We start from the raw sequence: 25354 nt of genomic DNA, 5'->3' as shown, positions 1-25354 counted from the left end.
ACTCACCAAGCACGGGGACAGAAAAGGAAGAGGTGCATGCTCTGTGTCCCCAGAGATGTAAAAACCAGCCTTACATGCCACAAATGCAAAGCCTATGTTTGCAAGGGACACTCCAATCTGACCGCATGTTGCCACTCATGTGCGTGAATCAACACAAACGTGCACGCGCGCGCACACACGCGCGCGCGCACACACACACACACACACACACACACACACACACACACACACACACACACACACACACACACACACACACACACACACACACACACAATTCATATTCATGTTCTGATAATAAGGTGTTAATGTTCTGATAGTTTTTTTTACAATAAATGTTCTGATGTGCTCATGTCAATCCTCATGTTCTGATAATTAGATGTTGGTGTTCTGATAAGATTTTTTATTTTTTACAATAAATGTTCTTTGAGACACATAATTTCAGTGTCTGGTGATGTTTATTGGCTTTTGTTTTGATATAAGAGCAGTTAAAACAGACCGGTCAAATTTGACCGCGAACAGTAAATTAAGGGGGGTAGCAACGAACAGTGTTTAAAGGTTAAGCATATGAATACAGTATATTTTTCTCACATAGCAGGGCTCCAGACAACTGGTGGTGCTGGTGCTACTAACTCTCTGGTGGCACAATCAAAAACATTTTGCTGTGGCATTGCACATTAAGCTATTTTACATTAAGAATTGCATTGGAAGCAGAAATAATGTGCGACATTTTATATTCATACACTTTGGAGAATACATTAAATGGTAAATGGTAAATGGTTGGCATTTATATAGCGCCTTTATCCAAAGCTCTGTACAATTGATGCGTCTCATTCACCCATTCATACACAGACTCACACACCGACGGCTGCCATGCAAGGCACTGACCAGCTCGTCAGGAGCATTTGGGGGTTAGGTGTCTTGCTCAGGGACACTTCGACACAGCCTGGGTGGGGAACCGAACCAGCAACCCTCCAACTGCCAGACGACTGCTCTTACTGCCTGAGCCATGTCGCTTGTAGTCTTCGCTTGATATGTAGTCTTCGCTTGATAATAAGCATACAGTATACAGATTTTCAGTGATAGCTTGTCTGGAGTGCAATTTAGGCAGCTACAAAATCAGAACAAGTCCCCACGCCATTGGCTGTATCAGTTAGAACCCATTTTCAACCAATAAACTCTTGAATTGTTGTACAGCTGTACAATGTTTTGATACATTACATTACATTACATTATTGGCATTTGGCAGACGCTCTTATCCAGAGCGACGTACAACAAAGTGCATACCCATAACCAGGGATAAGTTCGCTGAAAGACCCTAGAGGTAAGTACAATTTCAACTGCTACCTGTACAACAAAGATAAGGACAAGGGCCATTTTTTTTTTTTTTTTTGAACAAACAAACAGAGCAAAAGTCACCAAAGTTAACTATCCAAACACTGCTTACCTAGCCAACTAAAATACTGATACACAAGTCACAGAGACAACAATTAAGGTTCACAGGGAGGTAGGGAGGGATGGGGAGAGGTGCTGTTTGAAGAGGTGTGTCTTCAGCTTGCGCTTGAAGGTGGGGAGAGATTCTATAGTTCTGACCTCAACGGGGAGTTCGTTCCACCACCGTGGAGCCAGAACAGACAGTAGTCGTGAGCGTGAGGTGGAGGTTCTGAGAGGGGGAGGTGCCAAGCGGCCTGTGGAGGCTGAACGAAGAGGTCTGGCAGGGGTGTAGGGTCTGATGATTTTTTGCAGATAAGCTGGGGAAGACCCTTTAACTGCTTGGAAGGCTAGCACCAATGTTTTGAATTTGATGCGAGCCATGACAGGCAGCCAGTGGAGGGAAGTAAGCAGGGGGGTGACGTGTGAGTATTTGGGAAGGTTGAAGACCAGACGAGCTGCTGCATTCTGGATGAGTTGGAGGGGTCTGATGGCAGACGCTGGGAGGCCAGCCAAGAGGGAATTGCAGTAGTCCAGGCGGGACAGAACCATCGCTTGGACCAGGAGCTGGGTCGAGTAGGGGGTGAGAAAGGGGCGGATTCTCCGTATGTTGTATAGGAAGAACCTGCAAGACCGGGTCACCGCCGCAATGTTCTCGGAAAGGGACAGTCTGCTGTCCATCACCACGCCGAGGTTCCTTGCACTGGGTGACGGCGTGAGTGTGGTATCCCCGAGGGAAATGGAGAGATCCAGATGGGGAGAGGTATTAGCAGGGATGAATATCACATCACACATTAAGTGCATAACCACAAATCAAAGTGCCTTAGCAGGCCTTAAAAGAAATCGCCCTGGGCACAAGGTTCCTCAGATGGCCTGGTTATGCCAGCTTGAACAATTCTCAATTCTCAATGCCGATTCTAATATAGGGGCGACATTGGCTCAGGCAGTAAGAGCAGTCGTCTGGGAGTTGGAGGGTTGCCGATTCGATCCCACCCTGGGTGTGTCGAAGTGTACCTGAGCAAGACACCTAACCCCCAAGTGCTCCTGATGAGCTGGTTGGTACCTTGCATGGCAGCCAATCGCCATTGGTGTGTGAGTTGGTGTACAGCGCTTTGGATAAAGGTGCTATATAAAAGCCAGCCATTTATTTTATTTAATCAGATCATGACACATGCATCTGTTTGGTGCCACCATATTTCCCCCATGGCCTTACACAATAGCAACGCATCTTAGAAATGTTTGAATTTGCATTTATCATCAGACGCATCAAATATTTACAATGAAATTTAAATAAAAGTGAATTGAGTACAACATTGAATAAAGTGCAATAAAGGACATTAAAACATTAAACTAAAAGCATAACACATAATAAAATCAAACATTATGCAGAGTGAAACTTACCACATTCATATGGCCCCAGATTTAGTCCATTTTCAACTGTGTCAAGCTCTCTGATCCAGTGCAGTTCCCTCTCTCTTAATGCTTTGGAACCAGTGACCTGCTCAATTGGATAGATAATCAGATCATCAAGACAATGGCCATTGTTGCTGAAATGATCAGAGATTGGCCGATGTTGATGATGTCTGATGGAACTTCTGTGGTCTTTGAATCTTCTTTGCAGTGTGGTTGAGGTCTTCCCAACATATTGCACCTTGCATTCTTTACACTGAATGATATAGATGACATTTCGTGTCTTACAAGTCAGGGATTGTGGGATTTCATATTGTTTTCCTGTAGCTGCGCACTGAAATTTATCAGAGCCCTTCCAGATATAGTTGCAGCAGATGCATCCCTGGGATTTACACTCATGAACGCCCATGTTGGTGTCTGCTTTCCCGGGAGCAGTCTCTTCTGTGTTTCTCTGAGGGGGGAAATGGATGTAATTAGGTTTCAGTGGCCTGACGAATGACTGGAAGTGCATATCCTAATTCCACATCTAGCTAGTTATTATGTGACTCACCTTTATTTGTCTTTCCAGTCTTAACTGAGAATTATGAAAATTAATGTATGTTGTAGGAGTTTAGTGTGTCTGTCAGTCTCCTTCATGTAATAAATGAGATTCAGTGAAACCATACTCATATTGGTCTGAAATGCAAGAAATGTTAAACGGTATGGCCTGAATATTGTGGTGAATGCAAGGGGATGGGGTCATTGTTTTAAGGGCAAGTGGGCTTCAGTCGAGATAATCTGTCTACTTGTCTCACACCCCTTCGCACAAGCCCCCTCACAACTTACAAAATATATTCCGAATTCATTGGTAAGTGAGATAGAAACTCTATATTTGACTTAGTTGTCCTAAGTGCTCCCATTGTCACATAGTTTGGCCAGTTAACAAGCACCCCCTGCCCAGTCATCTGCAACTAGTGTGACACATTGGACAAGAGTGTATCTGGGAGCATGAAATCTAGAATTCATGCAAACATGCACAAAGGTATTTCAATACAGCGGTGCTCACTGAAGAGCAAAATAAAAAAAGGTATTCTTGTGTAATCATACCATGCCATTCTACTGACAATATCTTATTGAAGACATTTATTATCCGTTCGAGAGAAAAAAAACCCTAGGAGAAAGTATTCATAGCGCTTCACTTTTTCCACATTTTGTTATGTTACAGCCTTATTCCAAAATTGATTAAATTCATTTTTTTCCTCCAAATTCTACACACAATACCCCATGTGCCTTTTACTAAGGCTGGCCACTCTACCATACAGGCCTGATTGGTGGATTGCTGCAGAGATGGTTGTCCTTCTGGAAGGTTCTCCTCTCTCCACAGAGGAACGCTGGAGCTCTGACAGAGTGACCATCGGGTTCTTGGTCACCTCCCTGACTAAGGCCCTTCTCCCCCGATTGCTCAGTGTAGATGGGCGGCCAGCTCTAGGAAGAGTCCTGGTGGTTCTGAACTTCTTCCATTTACGGATGATGGAGGCCACTGTGCTCATTGGGACCTTCAAAGCAGCAGAAATTTTTCTGTACCCTGCCCCAGATTTGTGCCTCGAGACAATCCTGTCTCGGAGGTCTACAGACTTCCTGCTTGGTTTGTGCTCCGACATGCACTGTCAACTTATCTAGACAAGTGTGTGCCTTTCGAAATCATGTCCAATCAACTGAATTTACCACAGGTGGACTCCAATTAAGCTGTAGAAACATCTCAAGGTTGATCAGTGGAAACAGGATGCACCTGAGCTCAATTTTCCGCTTCATGGTAAAGGCTGTGAATACTTTTGTACATGTGATTTCTTAGTTTTTTATGGTAGAGGTGGAAAAATAAAGTGAAACAAAGTAATAGCCGTTTTTGTGGTCATCTGAAACATATAGAAAAGATATATACAGGTGCATCTCAAGAAATGTGAATATGGTGTTCTAAGTTCATTTTTTTCTGTAATTTAATTAGCTTTAAGATATTCTAGATTCATTACACATAAAGTGAAATATTTCAAGCCTTGTTTTAATCTTGATGATTATGGCTTAGAGCCCATGAAAAAAACAAAAACAAAAAAAAAACAGTTCCTCAAAATATTAGAATATTACATAAGACTGATCAAAAAAAGGATTTATAATACAGAAATGTCGACCTTCTGAAAAGTAAGTTCATTTATGCACTTATGTAATATTCCAATATTTTGAGATACTGGATTTTAGATTTTCATGAGATGTAAGCTGTAATCAAGATTAAAACGAAAAAAGGCTTGAAACATTTCAATATGTGTAATGAATCTAGAATATATGAAAGTTTCACTTTTTGAATTAAATTACGGAAAAAAAATTACATTTTTTTGAGATGCACCTGTATATAAAAATTAAATAGAGATGTGTCAGTGAAATAAAAGCAAACTGGCAAAGCCATTGCAGTAACTAAGTAAAACTAAACTGAAATATGAGATAAATGTGAAAAAACAAAAACACAAACATTATTTTATTTTGAATATTTTTGATTTGGATAGTTTTTCAATGGGCAGCACAGATGGTGCAGTTGGTAGCACTGCCGCCTCACAGCGAGAGAGAGAGAGAGAGAGAGAGAGAGAGAGAGAGAGAGAGAGAGAGAGAGAGAGAGAGAGAGAGAGAGAGAGAGAGAGAGAGAGAGAGAGAGAGAGAGAGAGAGAGAGAGAGAGAGAGAGAGAGAGAGAGAGAGAGAGAGAGAGAGAGAGAGAGAGAGAGAGAGAGAGAGAGATCAAGGGAGACGGAGAAAGAGAGGGAGGGAGGGAACGTAAACGAGGACGTCTCTCCGGGAGGAAGGGAATCAGAGACGCTGAGGTGCAGACGGGGGATTACGGGCAGACCTGCGGCTGCCTGCTGCACACAGTGAGTAAGCCCTGCTATACCGTGTGTGTGTGTGCGTGCGTGTGTGTTAGTGTGTGCGCGTGAACATGTGTGTGTGCGTTAGTGTATGGGAGTGTGTGTGTCTGCATTAGTGTATGGGAGCGTGTGTGTGTGAGCGTGTGTCTGTGCGTTAGGGTATGGGAGTGTGTGCATGTGAACATGTGTGTCTGTGCATTAGTGTGTGTGTGTGCGTGCGTGTGTATGTTCATTAGTGTATGGGAGCATGTGTGTGTGAGCGTGTGTCTGTGTGTTAGTGTTTGGGAGCGTGTGTGTGCATTAGTGTGTGTACCATCTGCTCCCATACTGTCAGCAGCTCTGTGCTTCCAGTGGAAGGAGGAATGCAGGTAGATAGAGATATAGATAGATTGATAGACAGACAGATAGATAAATAGATAGAGCTATAGATAGATAAAGAGACAGATAGAGATAGATAAATAGAGATAGATGGTGAGATGGATAGAAATAGATAGAGACAGATAGAGAGATGGGCGGAGGGCAGATGAAGGCATTGAAATAGATAGCAGCTCTGAAATGTCATTTATTTGAAAAAGGACAGGAGGGGGTGAGAGTCAGTTATTTCTCAACTGTAGCATTCATCCCTCCTTTACCTCTCTCTCTTTACCTCTTCTCTACACCTTTCCCTCTTTTCTTCCCTCCTCCATCTTATTGAAGACATTTATTATCCGTTCGAGAAAAAAAAACTCAGCTAGGAAGTGGGGGGTAGGTATCAGCCACGTGTAATAACCAACTTGTATTAAAAGCCACTTCAACACCTTTCAATCCACTCTGTTTTGATTTCATCCAGCAGAGGACAGTATACGCTGTCCAACGGTGTATGGCATAGGTGATTTTAAGTCAGTCAGGATCACCAAGACAACCGTATAACAAAGCTTTACGCTGCCAACTGTAAGGTACGCAGTATTATATTTAGTGCAGTCCATAAGTATTTTTACTCTGTACTCCTAATTTTAACTTTAATTTGCAAACAGTTGAAATAAAACAATCATATATCTACCGCAAAATATTCTTAAAATTATGTAGCAAGCAAACAAAATAACATTCAGAACATAGAGTTTGACTGAAAGAAAGAGAGCATTTCAGCAGTGTGTCGTTCAGCATACTCTGTGGTCAGCATTCCAGGCAAATTTTCTCATCATCTCTGCCATTTCATTTCTCAAAAAAAAAAATTTCTTGAGCCACCAGAAGTGCAAATAAAGAACCAGGTACTGTATGAACAGCCTCAGTGAGGGATACACATCCCAGGTTATACACATGACCAGTTACTGACCACCAGTTACTGAGACCACAATGATTTCCTCATACGACATGTAGCCACTACAACAACAATAGATATGTAAAGTGTGATAATTATATAGGCGTTGAGGGACTCACCAGTCTTTCAATGAAGAGCCAGGCTCATCTGATCTTCACTTGTTTTTCAAGCCTTCAGAGCAGGGGTGTCCAATCTTATCCAGAAAGGGCCGGTGTGTGTGCAGGTTGTTGTTTTAGCACAGTACTAAGACAGCTGATTCTACTCATCAAGGTCTTGATTAAAGACCACGATTAGATCATTAGTATAATCAGGTGTGTTACTGCTGGGTTAAAACAAAAACCTGCACCCACGCTGGCCCTTTTAGGATAAGATTGGGCACCTCTGCTTCGGAGTTTCTCTCTTTAATAGTCTACTTCAGTTCAGTAAGTTTCCTTTTCTCAATACACCATGCCCAGCTGTGAATGTATGTGTGTGTGTGTGTGTGTGTGTGTGCGTGTTTACATGCCAGGGAACAAACTCCCTGCGGAGGTCAGAACAGTAGAATCTCTTACCACCTTCAAGCACAGACTGAAGACGCACCTCTTCAAGATGCATCTCTCCCCGCCCCTCCCTACCTCCCTGTAAACCTTAACTGTTGTTTTTACTTGTGTTATTCCTCTAGGATGATACCTTTGCTAGTTTTGTTTGGCTAGGTAAGCTGTTTATTCATACAGTGCATCCAGAAAGTATTCATAGCGCTTCACTTTTTCCACATTTTGTTATGTTACAGCCATATTCCAAAATTGATTAAATTCATTTTTTTCCTCCAAATTCTACACACAATACCCCATGTGCCTTTTACTAAGGCTGGCCACTCTACCATACAGGCCTGATTGGTGGATTGCTGCAGAGATGGTTGTCCTTCTGGAAGGTTCTCCTCTCTCCACAGAGGAACGCTGGAGCTCTGACAGAGTGACCATCGGGTTCTTGGTCACCTCCCTGACTAAGGCCCTTCTTAGTCCTTTTCTTCCCTCCTCCATTTCTCATCCTCTACCTCACAGCCTTGTCCTCTTGCTTTCTAATGTTCATGTACATGCTGGTTCAGCTTTGCTTTTCTTCCTCTCATTAGTGTGAAAGTACTGATCTTCAGACCGTAAGCGTGTCAGCCAGGGGCCTCTCATTAGTGTGAAAGTACTGATCTTCAGACCGTAAGCGTGTCAGCCAGGGGCACTTGGGCTGGCCGAATGCAAACACACATCAGCAGCTTCTGCCCTGTGACAGCTACAACCAGGAGACACCTTCACCTGTAAAACCATGTTTACGGTCGGAAAATCTATATATACCTGGTCGATCAGGACCAATTCCATCCCTGGCTTATTGTGTTTGGGTCTTTGTATTAACAAAATATATGTGTGCGCTTAATTTTCTTGTCACAAAGTCGTCTACACTTGCAGTAAATCACAGATCCTTTAGCTATTTGGGAGTGCTCTTCAGTGAGCCATATCATTCATCCATAGGTGGCGATTGTGTTTATTTCACCTCTGTCTAACCGGGGAAGGTCAGTGGAAAACTGGGTTCTCGTGTGGGGACGTCCTGCGTGTGGCTCAACCTGTAGTGCAGAGGTTGCCAGGTTGATGCATTTTGGGAACTCTTCCCTCTCCTACAACAGCGGCCACTGCTTACGTGAGCAGCAACAGCCCATTTCCCAGCACATCTAAAGCACACAGAAGCGTTCTGATTGGCTGACGGCTCCCTACCATGGCAACAGTGCTCCCCCCTCATTGCAGTCACTATGTGTCCTAGTTACGGGGGAAATGCAAATAGGATGAGGAATGGGGGGGGGGTTATGAGGAAGCGGGGGTATGTTGGGGTAGGAGGGGAATCTGCGGGGCATTTTGTGTCGCTCTCCAGTCCGAGACGCACGCGGCTGCTCTCCCTGCTCCGTATGTATGTCTTCCTGTCTCCTGTTGCCAGGCAGAGACAGGAATAGACGGTTGCTATGGCCTTCGCCCTGGCAATTGCACTCCCTCATGCGATTCACTGCGTTTGCTTTGTTTTGTTCTGCAAGATACACCAGCCCCACACATGGAGTCCTCACGGGCACTCGAGTACAGGGAGCACAGCCACACCCTTTAAAAATACAAATGTCCCCCCGATCGATTAGCAAACATGTATTTGTGAGATTACCCTTTTCACATGACCATCTGCCCCCAGGGTGCACTTGAGGGCAGAAACCCCCTCTGGCCCTGGTTGAGCTGACTTAATGCTCCAAAAAAACTAATGAGGTGATTTACTGAGCCGTGAAAATGGTGAACGTTTCGACCTGAACTGCACCCCTCCCACGGAAAGTACAAGGGTGGTGTAAAAGACCACATGCAATACTGGTGGTAAAAACATGTGTCATATATTCCTGTCCCAATGTCTGAATAGAAGTAGGTGTAACAAGGAAAAATAAATCCCCTTTTTGACAAAAATCCACTTTCTCTCCAATACATTTTCTCTCCAATCTACATTAGATTGGAGGAACCCTAATTTCATGTCAACTTACTAAAAAGACACAGGTTCAAGGAAATGAGATGGGCTTGTTCTTGGGCGGAAATGTAAATATATGTATTTCCTTGGTGGCCAGCATAATAATAACTTACAGTTAATTAGACCAAGCAGAGGACAATCCCCCCTGGAGCAACATGGGGTTAAGGGCCTTGCTCAAGGAAGTGGTCTTATTTCTGATCTAATTTTCCTTTCCTCTGGGGAGAGAGACGGTACGAAAAGCCACAAGTCCAGAAACCCAGGACTGCCTTCTTTGCTGAATCATTCAACAGCCCCTTTAGCCCTTTCAGGTGTGCGGTCATAAACGTGTGATAAGAATGTTCTTAACTGAACACACAGCTGTGTGAATTTTATCGCGGCTACACCGGGGCTTGAACCACCAATCTTCCTGATCCCAGTCATGTTTAGTTGCTTTGGCAGACTGATTACATGAGTTTGGCTGGGGGATTTTGAAATCAACATGACAACCATACTGTGGATCTGATAGGATCTGAGCCCTGCTTTGCACAGAGATGCATGCACTCTGCTTGAAGAAACATGCTTATTACCATTCATATTTCTATTCATAAGCGTGTCTGTGAGTGTGTGCGTGTATGAGCGAGAGAGTGTGTGTGTGTGCACATGTATGAGAGAGAGTGTGTGTGCCTGTATGAGAGGGTGAGTGTGTGTGTGTATGAGAGAGTGAGTGTGTGTGTGTATGAGAGAGTATGTGTGTGTGTGCGTGTGTGAGAGTGTGTGCATGTGTGTGTGTGTATGAGTGTGTGTGTGTGTGTGTATGAGCGAGAGAGTGTGTGTGTGTGTATGAGAGAGTGTGTGCCTGTATGAGAGAGTGAGTGTGTGTGTGTGTATGAGAGAGTATGTGTGTGTGTGTGCATGTGTGAGAGTGTGTGCATGTGTGTGTGTGTATGAGTGTGTGTGTGTGTGTGTGTATGAGCGAGAGAGTGTGTGTGTGTGTATGAGAGAGTGTGTGCCTGTATGAGAGAGTGAGTGTGTGTGTGTGTATGAGAGTGTGTGTGTGTGTGTGTGTGTGTGTGCGTGTATGAGAGTGTGTGAGTGTGTGCCTGTATGGGAGAGAGTGTGTGTGTGTATGAGTGTGCCTGTATGAGAGTGTGTGTGTGTGTGTGTGTGTGCGTGTATGAGAGTGTGTGAGTGTGTGCCTGTATGAGAGAGTGTGTGTGTATATGAGAGTGTGCCTGTATGTGTGTGTGTGTACGTGTATGAGAGAGTGTGTGTGTGTGTGTGCACTACACGCGTGACCATAGACATTGATAAGAAATAAGACCACTTCCTTATCCCATTTACTCCTTGAAAATAATAAAAAGTTCTGTTCAATGCCACTGTGAGATTTTGACCGTTTTCTCATACTTCTCAGATAACCCTTTGTTTGTCTGACTAACCTGCTCTATAGCAATCTTGATTTCCTCTCACTTCAATGTTTTTTATTTGTCCAAAATTTACAAGATCCTAGGACAAACCCATGAGACATCCACAAGCACCGCAACTGACTCAAACTGTCCATCGCTTCATTCAACAGCTAGAGCAGGGTTGCCCAACCCTGTTCCTGGAGATCAACCCACTACTCCACCATTACTCTACATTTTACTCAACCACTACTCTACCGTTACTCTACATGTTACACAACCTCTACTCTAACATTACTCTACATGTTACTCTGCCGCTACTCTACCATTACTCTACTGTTACTGTATGGTTACTCTAGATGTTACTGAATCACTACTCCACTGTTACTCTACATGTTACTCTGCATGTTACTCAACCACTACTCTACATGTTACTCTACTGTTACTCTACATGTTGCTCTACTGTTACTCCACCTGTGTCTCTCTGTGTCTCCCTGTGCGCAGGTCCTGATTGAGCACGTCCTGCCCTGCGGGGGAGAGCGAGAGCCTCGCTCCAGTCGCTCCTCCAGGAGGAGGGAATGCAGACTCCGGTCTCCATGGTGACGGGGATCGTGTGCGCGCCCTTGGGACTGGTGCTGGTGTTCACGGCGGCCATAACGCCGCAGTGGAGGGAGGGGCGGGCGCGGCTGGGGGCGGGGGGGTCCGCGGGCGGGGGGGCCACCCTGCTGCGCTCCGACGGGCTCTGGGAGAGCTGCCTCCAGGTGCTGGAGTCAGAGCTGAAGCAGTGCTGGCCGGCGGCCGGGGCGTATCAGCGGGACAGCAGGGTGCGCTGGGCGCGCGGCCTCACCCTGGGCTCCCTGACGCTCTGCGGCCTGGGCATCGCGCTGGCCAGCCTGGGGGTGCGCTGCTGGACCGACTTCCCCCTCCGAAACGTGGCGGGGGCCAGCGGGCTCCTCATCGCCCTCTCCGGCCTGCTCAGCCTGAGCGCGCTCACCCTCTACGCCCGCAACCTGCGGGGCCTGGGCCTGGGGCCGGAGCCCCCGCCCCCCCACGCCCACGTCTCCGCCCTCCTGCAGCTGTCTCTCCGCCCCGCCGGGTCCCTGTATTTCGGCTGGGTCGGGGGTTGCGTGCAGCTGCTGGGGGGGACCGCCCTGGCCCTCAGCTTCAAACGCCCGCGCTGCGCCCGCGCCACAGCGCCCCCCGGGGACCTGGAGGCCGACTGCTGAACGGGCGGACGGCCTCTTACGCAGCTGACGCGCGTTCACGGCGGCTAACGCCCGTTAACGTTCACCAACGTGTTCAAACTTTTTTTTCTGTTCGCCACAAACATTAGCAAACAGTTTGAAAAGGTAGAGTGAACAAAAATGGCTGCCGATGGGGAACACGCAGAGAGAAGAAAAGTTGACAATTATTTGGCTGTTATAATACACATATATATAATATACAAATATAACATAATAATTAATGTTATATTTGTTCTTACCTTTCAAAATAAATCACAGGTAAGCAACAAATTAGCTATCTGCCATTGTTGACACATCCATTTGTATTAAAAACCTAATTTGTATTTGTATCCATTTGTATTAACTGAAGCAAAAAGAGCTGTTTCGGGTTTCACTCTGTGCAGTTATCCAGCTAACTCAGTAATCCTGCTTTGTGGGTTTTACTCTGTGCAGTTATCCAGCTAACTCAGTAATCCTGCTTTGTGGGTTTTACTCTGTGCAGTTATCCAGCTAACTCAGTAATCCTGCTTTGTGGGTTTTACTCTGTGCAGTTATCCAGCTAACTCAGTAATCCTGCTTTGTGGGTTTCACTCTGTGCAGTTATCCAGCTAACTCAGTAATCCTGCCTTGTGGGTTTTACTCAGTGCAGTTATCCAGCTAACTCAGTAATCCTGCTTTGTGAAACAGGCCCCAGGAGATTCGCAGTTTCTAAGATACTCAAACCACCCCGCCTGGCACCAACAATAATTCCATTGTCAAAAGTCTCTTCGACCACATCTTCGCCATTCTGATGTTTGGTCTGAACAACAACCAAACCTCTTGACCATGTCTGCATGCTTTTATGCATCGAGTTTCTGCCACATAATTGGCTGAGTAGATATTTGCATTAATGGGCTGGTGTACAGGTCTACCTAATAAATTGCTCAATGAGCGTATATCATACTGTGATTTAAAGTATATATAGCTGTCAAAGTCCTGAGACATGGATTCTCTGTTGGATTAGAGAACCGGGCCAGCAACATCAATATTGTAGACTTCATTCCCAGGTGAGGTGCTGCCAGCGTACCCAGTATAGGGTGGCCTGTAGCATAGTGGTTAAGGTACATGACTGGGACCCGCAAGGTTGGTGGTTCGATCCCCGGTTTAGCCACAATAAGATCCGTTGGGCCCTGGCCCAAGGCCCTTAACCCTGCATTGATCCAGGGGAGGATTGTCTCCTGCTTAGTCTGATCACCTGTACGTCGCTCTGGATAAGAGCGTCTGCCAAATGCCATTAATGTAATGTAATGTACCCTTCAGCCAGCATTGCTTCAGTAAAGTCCAGTGTTGTATGAAAGGTGTGAATTTCTCTGGTGTGAAAAGTGTCTGCTAAAACGTAAAGGTGAGGGGGCTGCTGGGTGGCTTGTCCTGTGGAGAAAATGATCTCTAGTCTGGGTGACAGGGCCAGTGGGGTGGCTGGACATTCCATAGGGCGACAGATAATTAGCCATAGCATCGCCTTTCTAGGAAAGGTTGTCCCAGCTCATTCTCAACTCAATCTCATCTCATTTAATCTCATCTCATTCTAAACTCACTCATTCATCTCATCTCAATCTTATCTCAATCGCATTGTCATCTCAATCTCGATCTTACCTCAGGTTTATCTCAGTCTTATGTGAATCTCATTCTCATCTCATTCTCAATGCAATCCCATTCTCATCTCAATCTCAATCTCATCTCAGTTTTATCTCAATTTAATTCTCATCTGAATCTCAATCTTATCTCGGTCTTATCTCATTCCCAATGCAATCCCATTCTCATCTCAATCTCAATCTTATCTCAGTTTTATCTCAATCTCATTCTCATCTCGATTTTATCTTGGTCTCATCTCATTCTCAATGCAATCCTAGTCTCCTCTCAATATCATCTCAGTTTTATCTCAATCTAATTCTCATCTCAATCTCATGTTTTATCTCAATCTAATTCTCATCTCAATCTCATCTCGGTCTTATCTCATTCTCAATGCAATCCCATTCTCATCTTAATCTCAGGCTTATCTCAGTCTTTTATTATTCTCATCTCATTCTGAAGGCAATCCCATTCTCATTTTACCTCTATCTCAGCTTGTGCTCATCTCATGTAGATATGGTTGCTCTTGCCCCCGGAAGCTCCCTGCATCTGCTGCACGGTGTTCTTCTCCCACGACAGCCTTGCCGTTCAGCTGCTGCAGTGCTTGGATAGGAAGTGCCTGGTAGCCCAAGTGATAAGAAGATCGGGGAAATGATGAGGGCCGCAAGGTTAACTTTGACTATTCCTTTATTGCAGGGATCGTCAAATGACAGTCCTCTGGGTCAGAGGACTGCTGGTTTGAAGACAGTCTGGCCAATCAGTAGCACTAATTGTTCAGCTAATTAACTGGGCCAGGGCCAGATTTGGATTCAAGGTCCAGATTTGATGATTGCTGATTTATTGGATGTGCCAAAGACCAGTCCTAATTGTACAAGTGACACATTTAATTTTTCATATTAATAACTGACACTTCCAGATAATTTCATCAAAGTTCACAATTATTTTGTGTATTGTGTGTTCTATGTGAAAGCGTAAAATGCTGCATTTGTTTAATTTAGGTTGTTTGTGGTTTCAGTTGTAACACTGTCGTGTCATATGGGATAGCCTACTTGCTGTTATTTCATTGGTGTGTTCCCAGTAAAAGGGGCAGCTGAAGTATATTACTTTGTTTTACTTTTTCATCTTTTTGCTACAGTTCTCCTTTACTCTAGTGTAGTCATCAAATCACAGTCCTCCAGGTCCAGAGACTGCTGATTTTCCACCCTCCCTTTACCTGGGAGTCAGGTGTGTTCACCCTCCCTTTACCTGGGAGTCAGGTGTGTTCACCCTCCCTTTACCTGGGAGTCAGGTGTGTCCACCCTCCCTTTACCTGGGAGTCAGGTGTGTTCACCCTCCCTTTACCTGGGAGTCAGGTGTGTTCACCCTCCCTTTACCTGGGAGTCAGGCGTGACCACCCTCCCTTTACCTGGGAGTCAGGCGTGACCATCCTCCCTTTACCTGGGAGTCAGGCGTGACCACCCTCCCTTTACCTGGGAGTCAGGTGTGACCACCCTCCCTTTACCTGGGAGTCAGGTGTGTTCACCCTCCCTTTACCTGGGAGTCAGGCGTGACCATCCTCCCTTTACCTGGGAGTCAGGTGTGACCACCCTCCCTTTACCTGGGAGTCAGGTGTGACCACCCTCCCTTTACCTGGGAGTCAGGTGTGACCACCCTCCCTTTACCTGGGAGTCAGGTGTGACCACCCTCCCTTTACCTGGGAGTCAGGTGTGACCACCCTCCCTTTACCTGGGAGTCAGGTGTGACCACCCTCCCTTTACCTGGGAGTCAGGTGTGTTCACCCTCCCTTTACCTGGGAGTCAGGTGTGTTCACCCTCCCTTTACCTGGGAGCCAGAAGTGATCACCCTCCCCAACACGGTCATGGCCCCAAGAACAGGTTGCACTAGGGTGGCATTCTAGCAGCTGCTGGACTCTAAATGAACAAGGTGCATGTCATCTTTTTACTGCATTTAAAAAACAACAATTGGATAACTACTGAAATAATCCAGGAACCCCTCACGAATGTGTGGAGCCACTAGAGGAGAGAAAAAAAGAGATTGCTCAATGGAAGAGTCTTGATAAGGCTAAACCCCAGAGGCAAAGTCCGCCACTCGCTCCTCTGAAGTGGAGAGCTTAAGAAACTCTGTAGGGAAACAGGGAAGGTCCAGGGGAACCACCCAAACAAAGAAAAGTAGAAATAGTCTATATGCTTCTAATGAGGTTACTTAATGCCTCTCAAGACTAAAAGTAATTCAGTCCTCTAACTACCTCTTTACCGGCTCAGTGTACGCGTCAGAATGACACAGAGCAGTGCCAGGAAGAGACTTAAATAGCAGTCCACGCAGCTGACCGCAATCGGCAATGATTACACGCGCGTTCCACCTGCTGAAGGTAATTTCTCATGCTGAACGTGGCCGGCGCGCCCTCTCGTGGTCTAGAGAGGTAAAACCTGGAATTTCCATACTACCCCATTGATTTCATTCCAGTGCTCAGTGCAGGCACAAACACTCAAACACAGCAGAATTATTACATAATTACGCCAGGCATAAAACATAATTTAGAGTGGAACAGGCAGCTTACCAAGAATTTAATGGTTTAAACGATTCCTTGTTGAATGAGCTGTTGAAGTCGCTAAGTGAGCCCAGACGTCAATTTATTTTAGGTTTGTGTGTGGAACGCCCGCTAATTGCGATTACACAGCAGTTTGATTTAATTTAGAGAAAAGGCTGGTGCCAAAGCCAGAAACGTAACGAATGCGAGCCAAGTTCACAGCGGGTGGTCTCAGCAGCGCAGAATGCACGGAGGAACAGACGTCAGTTATGGGAGAGTGCAAATAATACATTCTGCCTTGAAGACGGTTTCACCGTAACCAAGGAAACCGTTGAAATGGACTGACGGCAGCTCCACACAGGAGAGCAAACACACCCCTTCAGTGAAGCAGCGTGTGGTTGAAGATTGCGTGCGAGGTAACAGTTGTGGAGGACAGTTCATTGCTTTGCTTCGGCTGATTAACCGGCAAAGGACCAAGTAAATATAACTCCGACATGGTAAATTAGGGAGCTGGAAAAAAAACAACACGGTTTTTATGCAGTCTATGTTAACACCCAATTCCAAACAACAGCTGAACGACACGGAAAAAAAAAAATCAATAGAACACATTTGTTTCGATGAAGCTGTCTAGTCGTCGTTCTGGGGGTCACGTCTTCTTTTCAACGAGATGTCGCAAAGGCCACTGAAAAGGAAGGCGCGTGCTCATTGTTTTCATGCATTACGAGAAAACTAATCGTTTTTTTTAATGTTTTGCGAAATTGCGCAATTTAGAAATATTCAATAAAGGGCGCAAAACTGAGAGACCGCAGTCAGTGTGTTATCTGAGTGGTGCCAAAGCTATCACAGCGAAATCCTTACCGACATGACATGTGCCCCCCAGGGGTGATGGCGTTTCGCAAACCTGTCTTATGTGATCTGAGAAGTTTCAGAGTGACGATATCAGAACCAATCGGATGACACACTCGGCAGCCTCCCAGTTTTGCGCACTTTTCCGGAAAACAATGTTGAGGATTTCCTAATTATATTTAGTAAAACGTAGTTATTTACCAAACACAAACTTATTTTTGTTATAATGCACGGAAACTACGAGCATCACCCTTCCTTCCCAGCGGCCTTTGCGATCATGAATGGTTTTCCACCAACAAGAGCAATTTATGGGCGGTGTCGCGACAAATTCTATCCCCCTTACAAAGCTGCCGGGGTCACGTTTCCGGTTCCGTCTCTGCAATGACGTCAATCATATTTGTTTACTGCTGTGTGTAATAGGCTCTGAATCGGCAAGCTAGCGATGCTTTTGTGTATATGTTCTGCTGCATATGTAATATCTCGATTATTTATATACATTGAGCCACAACATAGGATACATCAAGCTAACTAGATAGAAAGATTCCTATCCAGCTAGGAATAAAAAAAACAGCTATGGCTTATCTTCCTAGTTAGCAAGCGACAAGCGATCTATCCGCCTGGCTGTCTCGCTAGCTAGATATTTATTATTTTGCTAGCTATGTATGGAGCTAACTTAAATATATGTACCTGTCACGCTTATCTACTTCTCTCAATATATTTATTGCCGAATGGTTTGCTGTCCGTTTCACTAACTAGCTAGCGGTACTGATATTAGCCCACCGAGAGATGAGCAAGCTATCTCTATCGCTATCTTAAACGGGAGGGAAATTGGCACTTCATATGTTTCGCTAACTTACATACACCGGACTAAATAAATGCTTATGCTAACTTACGCATTAACCGGAAACGTGACCGCGGAGGAGATAAGTTTTGTAAGGGGGATAGAATTTGTTGTGACAGCGGTTACACACCAGAAACATAAAAAAGAGACTGAGAGCAATGTAACCCTCGCTCTTTTCGTCAGACTAAACAATTTCATTGAAACAAATATGTTCTATTATTTTTTTTGTGTCGTTCGGCTGTTCACTCGGTAGCGTCGCTATGTTTGGATTGGGTGTTCGCTGTATTAATGAGACCGAAAAGACAGCCAAGCGCATTGACAAAGGAAAACTGCGCTCAGTGGTTGCACCATAACAGGAGAATTGATTGTTTTTGAAAATTGGTTTTGCTGAAGGAAGTTGTCCACTTTGAAAACCACTTACACATACAATAGGCTTAAGACAGACAGGACATCGACTGATTCTCTTCCAGTTTGCTTGCTTTGACAGTTCTTTGGCTTTTCCCATGCTGATGGATGGTAGATTCTGCATGCTTGTTCTCTCATTTTAGAGATGGATTGAGAAAATATAGTTCCTTTAGACCAAGACTAAATAAATGTACATTTTTATAATTTATTTTATTTACAATAATTGTTAGGCGTGCAAATAATTTTGACACCTATGGTTTTCATGAAAAAATAATGACCTAATAAAATTTGAAATGAGGAAATCTATTGAAATAAAAGCATATTTTATAGAGTATGATCGGTGTGTATTAGATTATTCTTCACATTTATTGAGGGTGCCAATCATTCTGGAGCCCACTGCATATCCTACCAACCAATGCTCTAATTTATCATGGTAAATATTAAACATTACTCTGGAGGCTTTGGATCATTTCTTTCAATTTCCTCAGATTAAAAAGTCATTCATATTCATATTCATATTTATTTTTCTGAAATAAAGCCATCCACTGCACCGACCGGAGTGTCCTGGGTTTGAGATGTGTTCCCCAAAGAACCACCGCAAGACACAGCACCAGTGTGCCAAGACTCTGTACACTACCCTCTCGCCACGCACACAGCACCATAAACACTCGGGCACGGCGTAATCACAGCTATGCGCCACAGGAAGTGACACTACGCGTCTGTATCACAAAAGACAGCGGCGTAAAAAATGTGCAATTGGCACAGAGACACATAAAAATGGCTTCCGCATGTTTATATACACAGTACGCATTTGTTTTTGGTTTGCACACGCGTGCATTAGGTTTACAAGCGCACACGCACACATGCGCACACACACAGTGGCTCAGAGTGAGAAACGAGTCTAAAACAAGCAGGTTGATGTCCTCAGTTTTCCTGGCTTGCAGAGCATTTGTTAAGTTGTAGGCGTGACTCATGGCCTGCACATATGCTTACGTGATGTGATGCCAGCATACGGCATACGGTACAGTCACGCAATGATGAATAAATCACAAGGACAAAGACACAGAACAGACACGGTACGTACGATATGGCACAACAATTCAGTGGCCATTACAAAAATGCTAAATAGCCCAACTCATTGCACAGTTATTTTTCATCTTTAAAGAAATAAAACGATCGATGATCTTCACAGCATTTTATTGGTTTGACACAGCATACACACGCAGTCGATTGCACACACTTTCATTTCTCAAGCGCGTTTTGTTATTGGACACAGACAAACGGGTGAGGTCCACAGGTGAGGTTTTTCCCCACACAGTGAGGTCCACAGGTGAGCTTAAAGCATTGCGTCCTTACATCTAATCAGTAGTACACTTGGGTGGAAGTAGACACTGGCCTTCGAAGATCCAAAACCAGTACACAAAAGCTGGACACTTTCACCAGAATTGCTCCAACTTGGTAACCACAATTTGATTGGCTCATAGGACCACAGGCTGCAGTGACCATGGCATTGATTGGCTCATAGGACCACAGGCTACAGTGACCATGGTATTGATTGGCTCATAGGACCACAGGCTGCAGTGACCATGGCGTTGATTGGCTCATAGGACCACAGGCTGTGCAGGACACATTTTAGCCAATGCCGTGGGGTTATGACTCAAAATGGGGGACAAGCCTTTAATGCAAATGCCTAAACCTTAGATCTGTAAAAACATAATGAGGTACTTTTTTAAAATGACGTATAAAACTAATGTCCACTTATGCATATGTACACATAGATATATTAAACATTTGCTTAATATTGGGTTCTGTTTAAAAAAAGTTAAAATTTCAGGGGAAAAGTTTAGAGAATAAGACGTGTTGAAGCCTCCAACCCCATAAAAACGCAAAATAATGACAAGGATGAGTCATGATGAGTCATACAGCAGATATTACCCAGCCTCCTCTTCTCCCTCCCTCCAGAACAAAAGCATCAGCAAAAGCACATTCATAGGGGAAATATGTCTTTTTACATCACTATTCAGTTGATAAGAATATGTTACATTACTTACATAACTTTGCCATTCTGAAATTAGGTTCCAAATGAAACCTGTTCTACAGCAAGCATCTCAGAGTCCAGTCCTGGAGGGCCGCAGTGTCTGGAGTTATACCTGCAGACACACCGCCCCCTCCAGGACTGGAGTTAAACCTGCAGACGCTGCGGCCCTCCAGGACTGGAGTTAAACCTGCAGACACACCGCCCCCTCCAGGACTGGAGTTAAACCTGCAGACACACCGCCCCCTCCAGGACTGGAGTTAAACCTGCAGACACACCGCCCCCCCCAGGACTGGAGTTAAACCTTCAGACGCAGCGCCCCCTCCTGGACTGGAGTTTATCACCCCAGCTGTGCCCTGGCGTCTCATATGAAGAAGTAATTGTCCGTTGCCGTGGAGACCGGGTTCTGCGGGCGTTCCGTTTCCGCCGGAGAGGCGGAGCCGGAAAGTTCCGCGTCCACCAGCTGCTCGCCGACGCTCAGCCTCAGTCCCGCCGCCTCGTCGCCCTTGGCGCCCGTCTCCGTGGCGACCGCCCGGGTCGCCGAACTGGCCCGTTCCGCCGCCAGTCTCTCGATCTCCTGCAGCAGGTGCTCGTTGGTCTCCTTCCAGTCGCAGAACTTGGACGAGGTCAGCGCCGGGTCCTCCAGCACCCGGTTTATCAGCTGCAGCTCCACCTCTTTCGCCTGGGTGCCAAACCACAGAAACGCAACAAAACACGAGACAGACACAAATTAATGAAAGGACGTGGATTAAGCCCGAATATGTAAAACAGAGGTGAACCCCAAGTATGACACGTATATATGACTACTGAGGGTCAGCCTTGGGGCTAGAGCGGACAGTTGTCGGGGGAACCCTTCTCCCCCAAGCCACAGTGACCGTGGTCCACAGTGGTCCTGCCCGTGGCCCCAGGACCGGGCCGTACCTTCAGCGTGCTCTGCAGAGCTCGGAGAGCGTGCACCTTCTCGTTGATGACCGGGTTCTTGTTGCGGCGGATGAAGGACTTGCGGAACTGAGCGTGTGTGGTGGGCTGCTCGTGGCCCATCGGGGATACCCCATCCTCCCGCAGCCGCTGAAACAGCACCCCCATCTCATCTTCTGGAGGAGGGAGGGAGTGTGTGAGAGAGGGGGAGAGAGAGATAGGGAGGGAAAAAGAGTGTGAGAGAGGGGGAGGGAGCGAGAGAGGGAGAGAGTGTGAGAGAGGGGTCGAGAGAGAGTGAGAGGAGAGGGTATGTAAGAGAGGGGGAAAGGGTGTGAGTGACAGCCTCTTGCCGTTGGTGTGTGCACGTTTGTGTGTGCATGTAGGTGTGTGCACGTTTGTGTGTGTAAGAATTGTACAGTAAAGCGCTTTGTGTAACCCTAGTAGCTGGAAAAAGTGTTATGTAAATGGAGTTCATTTACCATTTCTCAAGATCAAAGTCAAAGAGGAAGCACCACCATGTGACATCCTAATCAAGGTGAGGGCAATATGCAGCACTGTGGCCCTCTGCTGCCACCTGCTGGTGACAGGGCAATATGCAGCACTGTGGCCCTCTGCTGCCACCTGCTGGTGACAGGGCAATATGCAGCACTGTGGCCCTCTGCTGCCACCTGCTGGTGACAGGGCAATATGCAGCACTGTGGCCCTCTGCTGCCACCTGCTGGTGACAGGGCAATATGCAGCACTGTGGCCCTCTGCTGCCACCTGCTGGTGACAGGGCAATATGCAGCACTGTGGCCCTCTGCCGCCATCTATTGTTAGAGGGTGAGTTAGGCTGGATCCGGTATGGTCAACTAAACACACTGCCTACTTATCGAAGTACACTGGGTGAGAAAGTTAAGTAGGCAAAATCTTCTCTCAATGTAGTGTACTTAAAATCCCAAGTTGATATACATACTCCCAGTGAGCACATATTAGGTATTTATCTTACTTTATTTGGTATTTATTACTTTTTTTTTTTAGACTTATGATGTCTTGTGCTGCCTGCCCACTTAGTGGTTTTTGATGCGTTGTGTGTTCAGAGATGCTCTTCTGCATACCACTGTTGTAACGTGTGGTTATTTGCATTACTGTCACCTCCCTGTCAGCTTTGACCACTGTGGCCCTTCTCCTCCGACCTCTCTCATTAACAAGGCGTTTCTGTCTGCAGAACTGCTGCCCTATGGATGTTTTTTGTTTTTCACACCATTCTCTACAAACTCCAGAGAAATTCCTTGTGCATGAAATTCCCAGTTTCTGAGATACTCAAACGACCCTGTCTGGCACCAACAATCATCCCACAGTAAAAGTCACTTGGATCATGGGTGGCCTGTGGCGTAGGGGTTAAGGTGCATGACTGGGACACGCAAGGTCGGTGGTGCGATCCCCAGTGTGGCCACAATAAGATCCGCACAGCCATTGGGCCCTTGAGCAAGGCCCTTAACCCTGCATTGTCTCCTGCTTAGTCTAATCAACTGTACGTCGCTCTGGATAAGAGCATCTGCCAAATGCCATTGATGTAATGTAATGTAAAGATAAAATGTTTTCCCCAATGGTTGATGTGAACATTAACTGAAGCTCCTGACCCGTATCTACATGATTGTATGCATTGCTCTGCTGCCACACGATTGGCTGATTAGATAATCGCATGAATAAGTAGGTGTACGGGTGAAGGGATATCACACCAGACATTCTCCCATTTGTCACCTCCCTTGTCAACTCCTCCCTGTCTTCCGGCTGTTTTCCAGCATCCTTCAAGAGGGCCCACATCACTCCATTGCTAAAAAAGCCTACCCTGGATCCCTCCATCATCCTGAACTACCGCCCGGTATCTCTTCTTCCTTTTCTTTCTAAAACCATAGAACGAGCTGCTTCTACTCAACTTTCTTCTTTCTTTTCTAACAACAACCTGCTAGACCCCCATCAGTCTGGCTTCAGATCAGGCCACTCGACAGAGACCGCGCTCCTCTCCGTCAGTGAGTCGCTCCATGCCGCATAAGCAGCCTCCCTCTCCTCTGTCCTCATTCTTCTAGATCTCTCTGCTGCCTTCGACACTGTGGATCACTCCATCCTCCTGTCCGCCCTGTCAGCAACGGGCATCTGTGGCACAGCCCTGGACTGGATTGAGTCCTACCTCTCTGGTCGCTCCTTCCAGGTTGCCTGGGCTGGTACGGTATCGACACCTCGGCCCCTTGCCACAGGAGTTCCCCAGGGCTCAGTCCTAGGCCCTTTGCACTCGTTCCCTTGGCCCTGTGGTCACTGCACATGGGCTATCCTACCACTGCTATGCGGATGATACCCAACTCTTCATCTCGTTCCCACCATCTGATACACAGGTTTCTGCCCGTATCTCTGCTTGACTGAGTGACATCCAGAGCTGGATGGACAACCACTATCTAAAGCTCAACCCAGGCAAGACTGAAATGATATTCATCCCTGCTAATACCTCTCCCCACCTGGATCTCTCCATTTCCCTTGGGGATACCACACTCACGCCGTCACCCAGTGCAAGGAACCTCGGCAGACTGTCCCTTTCCGAGAACGTTGCGGCGGTGACCCGGTCATGCAGGTTCTTCCTATACAACATACGGAGAATCCGCCCCTTTCTCACCCCCTAATCGACCCAAAAATCATCAGACCCTACACCCCTGCCAGACCTCTTCGTTCAGCCTCCACAGGCCGCTTGGCACCTCCCCCTCTCCGAACCTCCACCTCACGCTCACGACTACTGTCTGTTCTGGCTCCATGGTGGTGGAACGAACTCCCCGTTAAGGTCAGAACTGTAGAATCTCTCCCCACCTTCAAGCGCAAACTGAAGACGCACCTCTTCAAGCAGCACCTCTCCCCATCCCTCCCTACCTCCCTGTGAACCTTAATTGTTGTCTTTGTGATTTACGTAGTGTTTGATATTTTTAGTTGGCTAGGTAAGCAGTATTTGGATAGTTAAGTTTGGTCACTTTTGCTTTGTTGTTTGTTTATTTGTTGATTAAAAAAAAATAAAAAATAAAAAAATTAAAAAAATAGGCCCTGGTCCTTATCTTTGTTGTACGGGTAGCAATTGAAATTGTACTTCCCTCTAGGGTCTTTCAGCGCACTTAGCCCTGGTTATGGGTATGCACTTTGTTGTACGTCGCTCTGGATAAGAGCGTCTGCCAAATGCCAATAATGTAATGTAATGTAATGTAATGGATAGGGGCCCCTGAAGGTTAATGCACTGGCCCCTTGCCTCACAACCTGTCACAACATTAAAACCGACAAATATTCTCATAACCCTACTCTCATTTCACTAAAGCCCCAGAATTACAACTTTTACAAGATTAGATGAGATCATATAAACACATTTTCATATTGATAATAATGTATGCGTCTCCACTGCTAGCATACAGTGGGCTCTAGAATTATTGCCACCCCTGATAATTATTCACAAAAAAATAACAGTTATCAACGTGAGCTTTATTTTCCAACAGGTGTAAGGTAGTATGCTTTATTAATGACTGAATGGAATCAACCAATGTCTTACACTTTTAAAATAAAACATGTATTTAACCCAAAAAACTGGTTCCACAATTATTGCCATGCCTGGTTTAACATCCTGGCATCCCTTTGTGCTAGCTAGCTAAGATGACAGCCACGAGTCTTTTCCTATCATTTGTGATAATGTTAAAGAACGCATTCGGATTCCTCAATGCTGAAATTTCCAGAATCATTGATATCCTTGGAATACCTCCCTCTTCAGTTCAGACCACATGGTTTTCATGGGATTTAAGTCTGGAGACTGAGATGGCCACTGCAGAACATGGTTCTTGTTTTTACTTCACCATTTCTGTGTGGATTTTGATGGACACTTGGAGTCCTTGTCCTGCTGGACAATCTACCTACCATCAAGACTCCGCTTCCTAGCAAAGGCAAGCAGATTTCCTGCTACTTTGTTGAATTCATTGGGCCACTGATCTTAAATGGTGCCCCTGGAATGCATTCAATTGGTATCCTGGGTATGCATTCGA

The 25354-nt window shown here is 45.7% G+C and overlaps 2 protein-coding genes across 9 annotated transcripts in view; one reads left to right on the top strand and one right to left on the bottom strand.

Moving 5' to 3' along the window:
* The first annotated feature begins 5682 nt into the window (after positions 1-5682).
* Positions 5683-12137, top strand: cldn23l (claudin 23-like). The gene is made up of 2 exons (XM_061216005.1): positions 5683-5730; positions 11416-12137. The coding sequence occupies exon 2, from the start codon at positions 11490-11492 to the stop codon at positions 12135-12137; it is 648 nt and encodes a 215-aa protein (XP_061071989.1). The 5' UTR covers positions 5683-5730; positions 11416-11489.
* Positions 12138-19541: 7404 nt separating this feature from the next.
* Positions 19542-25354, bottom strand: part of cnksr1 (connector enhancer of kinase suppressor of Ras 1) — a 50478-nt gene continuing 44665 nt past the window's right edge. For 6 of the 8 annotated variants that reach the window (XM_061247218.1, XM_061247219.1, XM_061247215.1 and 3 more), the window contains 2 exons: positions 21318-21490; positions 19542-21078 (listed from right to left, as the gene is read on the bottom strand). In XM_061247218.1, coding sequence (XP_061103202.1) covers positions 20761-21078; positions 21318-21490 — 491 coding nt within the window. In that variant the 3' untranslated portion in view covers positions 19542-20760. The remainder of the gene's footprint in view (positions 21079-21317; positions 21491-25354) is intronic. The other 2 variants (XR_009709064.1, XM_061247217.1) reach the window with 2 other exon arrangements.

The sequence above is a fragment of the Conger conger genome, chromosome 1, assembly GCF_963514075.1.
Source record: "Conger conger chromosome 1, fConCon1.1, whole genome shotgun sequence".
In the NCBI taxonomy this organism is placed as follows: domain Eukaryota; kingdom Metazoa; phylum Chordata; class Actinopteri; order Anguilliformes; family Congridae; genus Conger; species Conger conger.
Note: the sequence above shows the minus strand (reverse complement) of the source record. Positions and strands in the feature narration are given on the sequence as shown.

Excerpts from the sequence above, each read along its gene's own strand:
- cldn23l (XM_061216005.1), top strand. The coding sequence starts at position 11,490 with ATGCAGACTCCGGTCTCCATGGTGACGGGGATCGTGTGCGCGCCCTTG.